Below are 4,028 nucleotides of genomic sequence, written 5' to 3'. Positions count from 1 at the left end.
TATCTTGTCCAAACTTAGCAACAACCGAGATGGATATTTCGGTGCGTGAATTTGTTTTGTTATGCTCAAGTGCGTCGACCATGTTATGGACTCCGGTCGACCAAGTGTTCAAATGATAAGTCATACCGAGATAGTTTGCTGAAGACGGAATTAATTACTACCGGGCAAACACTTAGCGAAAATTCAAAATTTTTCATTGATAAAGAAATTCATTACAAAAGGTGGGGACAAAGCCCGGTTACATCAAGTGTATTGAAAGCAAAAATACAAAGAAAAGAAACCTAAACTAAGGGGGAAAGATTGGTGAACTCATCCTCGGCAGCATCAGCATCAAGGTCAACAGCTTGGCTTGCTTCTTGGGCGCCGGGCTCATCGTTGCCGGGCTGTTCAGGCACCTCGGCCTCTTCTTCCTCAGAATCTGTGTCATCCTCTCCATCTTCAAGTCCTTCCTCGGCCTCCGCTTGAAGCGCAGTAAATACATCATTTGCATATGGCACGAGGTAGACCGGTAGTGAAGCTTTGGGAGGATTGGCAAAAACGTCGGTGTCAGAGCCCTGGCCGAGGTGTTCACAGGCAGACTTCCAACCGGCCTTGAAGTAGATGTCTTGTGTTGCAAACACCTGCTTCTTATAGCTCTCCTCGGCCTCGTTGAACCCGGCCTTGTTGGCAGCCCGGCAAGCCTTCTTCTTCGCCTTCTTCAAAGCGTCAACCTCGGCCTGAAGCTCACCTTGTTTTTTCTCGGCTGCGCCCAGCTGACCGAGCAGTCTATTATTGTCATGGTTGGCCATTTCGAGAGAAGCTTTAGCCCGGCCGAGCTCGGCTTGGAGGCTTTCAACATGGCTCGCAGTGTCGTTGGCTTTCTGCCTAAGCCGGTGGATGCGCTCTAGGACCAAATGTTGTTTTTGAATGGCCTGCACAAAGAAGCATAGTACATCAGAAAGGGGACCGAGCAAGAAGAACCGAGCAAACACTTGTGAAATGTTAAAAAGAACGCCGACTTACCCTGGCCATCGACTTCACAGAAGATTTTACCAGCCGGGTGTCAGGGACGTGGTCACTGCCTACCACGTCGCCCGGTAGGAGAAATGCTTTGGAGAGATCGAAGGCAAGCAAATGTTCTTTGTCTGCCTTGATCGATGCAGTCGCCGGGATGTCCTGTCCCCGGTGCTTCAGCTGAGGACGCCAAGCGGGCACGGGAGCAGGAGTTTCAGCAGGATGCTCGGTTGTCAGCTCGGTGACGAGCTCGGCGGAGGGATCTGCCCTTGGTCTTTTTCCAGCCCGGCGCGCTTCTCTGGCAGATTGCACGGCAGCTGGAGCTGGAGAAGCAAGGGCTATAACGGCAGCACTCGATTGACCGGCAGCCGGGGAACGGGTGGTGACGCTCGGAATCTCGGCTGAGGTCGCGGTTAGGAGGTTTTTGATCCGAGATCTTTTGGCCATTTCTTGCTCGTCGGTTAACCAGATTAATGGGACGTCTGGTAGGGTTGGATCTGGAGGTGGCGAAGGAGCTCTGAGGAAGTCAGTTACTCTACTCCGGCGCGGTGCAGAATATCTGTAGGTGGGTGTGTAGCCGAGCAATTCGTTGCAGTCTCGGTGACGGTACCTAAGCACGGCCCGAATTGCCTCGACGTTGGGGAATTGGTAGTTGGCTTGCAAGGCTTGGATGGCTGCAAAAGAAACAGGGAAACCGGTTAATAAAACTAAAAGAATAAAGTTAACCGTGCAAATTTGAGTGGCTTACATGAAGAACCGAAGTCCTTGCTTATGAACCAGCCCGGCACCTCGGCTGTTTCGTAGTTGCCGGACACCCAGAAGAAATCATCATCGTGCATATCTTTGTCCGGGGTGCCGGTTACGATTTTTTCCTTGCCCGGTCTTATTTTTAAATAGTAAGCTAGGCCGTCACCGGTGTGGCCCATTGTGTATTGCCTCAATATCTCGGCTAGGCCTAAGTTGGTGCCTAGCCGTTGGTTCAATTCATGTACGCCGTTGATTATTCTATAAGTGTTGGTGGACACTTGGGTTGGCGCTAGCCCGGTACGGCGTAAGAACTCGGTAATCAGTGGGTTGAGAGGGAAACGAAGGCCCCCTTCAACAATGGACAGCACGGTGAAGGGGCATTCCTCCCTACCCCAAGGCGTGGTCTCTTCTTCGGCCAGCTCGAGATGGACATCGGCCGGGACGCCGTAGTCCTCTCTGAAAGCGGCTAGCGCGGCCGGAGTATCCACAAGGAAGCGGAACTTCCCCATTTGTGGCCGACTTACTATAGCCCGGTTGATGGGTTGGGCACGGTGATAAATTGCTGCAGCTCGGTCCTGAGAGGTTCAGGAATGACAGGGGTCCCCTTGGACTCTGCAGGAAAAGGATGGCAAGTGTAAGTGTGTGGTTTCGTAAAGGGAGCTAGACTTCAGCTCGGTCGGTAAGGGGGCCAAACTACCTCGGTTGTTTGATTAAGGAGCTCGGTCGCCCAAGCAGACCTGATGTTAGCCCGGTTGAGCGACCAAGTCCTTTGATTATCTCGGTTTTTGCCCCGGTTAGAACAAACACGTTGTTTGCCCGGTTTGGCTGGCTTCTTGGATCAAAAAAAGGTCCAGAGCCCGGTTCACCCCAGTTCTTCGACGTTCTTCAGGAAGACGAAGAACACCAAGAACATTGGGAGGTTTAGAATGTTTTCTATGGTCTAAGCCCTAAAAGCTATGTTTTCGGGTCCTAATGTGTGCAAAATAAGAGTAAATAGCAGCATAAGAGAGATTGGACATCTTACCTGTGAAGGGCCGAAGGTGTTCTTCCCAAACACGAAGAACGGCAGGATGGCAGTCGAGCTTGGGTCTGAGAATCGACAGAAATGGATGCAGCAGTAGAGGAAAAACGGAACTGGGGGGGCAAGTTTGTATAGGCGTTAGAGACCGCCCAAATTCAAATTCTGGCAAAAACGGCGGGTTGGCTGCCCGATGACCAATGGCAGACCGCCACGTGTCACCATTTATGGCTTTGGCAGGACTGAAGCGACGGGTTGAAAAGACGAAGAGCCAACCGAGCTACTTTCAACGAGAAAAGGTCAGCCGAGGAATATAACCGGTCAGATCTGCGGACAATTGCGTCAACTAGCTCGGTCGAAGCTTGGCATCTTGACGACCAGATAAACGTTATCTCGGACGAGGTGAATAATCCCAGTCACGCTTCCGCGGACGGAATTAAGGGGCAATTGAGAGGGTGATTTATGCTCCGGCGTTGGGCCGAGGTATAAACCGAACAGGTTGGGGGCCCAGCAGAGCAGTGGGCCGAGATGATCGACTGTTCACCCGGAGATGGGCTACCAGAACTTGGGCCGGGCAGAGTTTGGACTATGTGCTGCCCCGAACCGTGCAGACCAGGATGCTCGGTCCGAGGATTGACGAGATCAGACAGGCCGAGAGGCCGGCGCTCGGAAAGGCGCGGTCAGCCGAGGTAGTTGACTGACCGGCGAGAAGACCGACCAAAGGAGGATCCCGGGCTAAGCTTTGCCGAGATGCCGCCTAGCCCGGTCCTTCATTCGGTTATCCGGTCGGGCGCTTAAGGTATGAAGCATGGTATGACCGAGGTAGGGCAGCTCGGCTGCCGAGCTCCAGCTATGCTGGCAGGCAGTTGAGAGCAGGTGATGAACGGCATGGTTTAAGCTGACAGATGGGATAGCAGAGCCACGTGTCAGGAGATGACAGGGAGTGGATATGGGGCACAGAAGGTATATAAGCCTGTCTGCGCCCCCCATACGCGACAGACGAACACATCTGTAAGAAAATCCTTACACTCAAACACTCTCTCCCTTCTCTCTATTCCCTCTAAGGTGTGTGCTAACTTGACCGTCGGAGGGTTTTTCCGGCCACACACCGCCGGGTAGCGCATCCTTATTGACTCGCAGGTGATCGGACATCGACGGAGCTCGGAAGAAAGGAATACGGGCACGCCGGAATATTTGCTCCCCGTACAGAAATTAATTTATTTATATAGTTATATTAGAAAGTTAAGCCAATGTATAATTATCTTAAATA

General features: G+C 52.2%; 1 protein-coding gene across 1 annotated transcript; it reads right to left on the bottom strand.

The window, feature by feature from the left end:
- Positions 1–281: 281 nt before the first annotated feature.
- LOC145822701 (uncharacterized) lies at positions 282–1,448 on the bottom strand. Its single transcript, XM_082920475.1, has 2 exons — positions 1,003–1,448; positions 282–911 (listed from the first exon to the last, which is right to left on the bottom strand). Exons 1-2 carry the CDS (start codon positions 1,438–1,440, stop codon positions 282–284), a joined length of 1,068 nt encoding a protein of 355 aa, XP_082776601.1. The 5' UTR covers positions 1,441–1,448.
- Between the last annotated feature and the right edge of the window lie 2,580 nt (positions 1,449–4,028).

Source organism: Camellia sinensis, chromosome 1, assembly GCF_055761805.1.
Source record: "Camellia sinensis isolate YWXY chromosome 1, ASM5576180v1, whole genome shotgun sequence".
NCBI classification, from domain to species: domain Eukaryota; kingdom Viridiplantae; phylum Streptophyta; class Magnoliopsida; order Ericales; family Theaceae; genus Camellia; species Camellia sinensis.
Note: the sequence above shows the minus strand (reverse complement) of the source record. Positions and strands in the feature narration are given on the sequence as shown.

Bases quoted from the DNA above. Each gene is read 5' to 3' on its own strand.
- LOC145822701 (XM_082920475.1), bottom strand. From the start codon at position 1,440: ATGGCCAAAAGATCTCGGATCAAAAACCTCCTAACCGCGACCTCAGCC. The intron at 912-1,002 runs GTAAGTCGGCGT...TTCTTTGTGCAG, and splicing joins CTGTGAAGTCGATGGCCAGG to GCCATTCAAAAACAACATTT.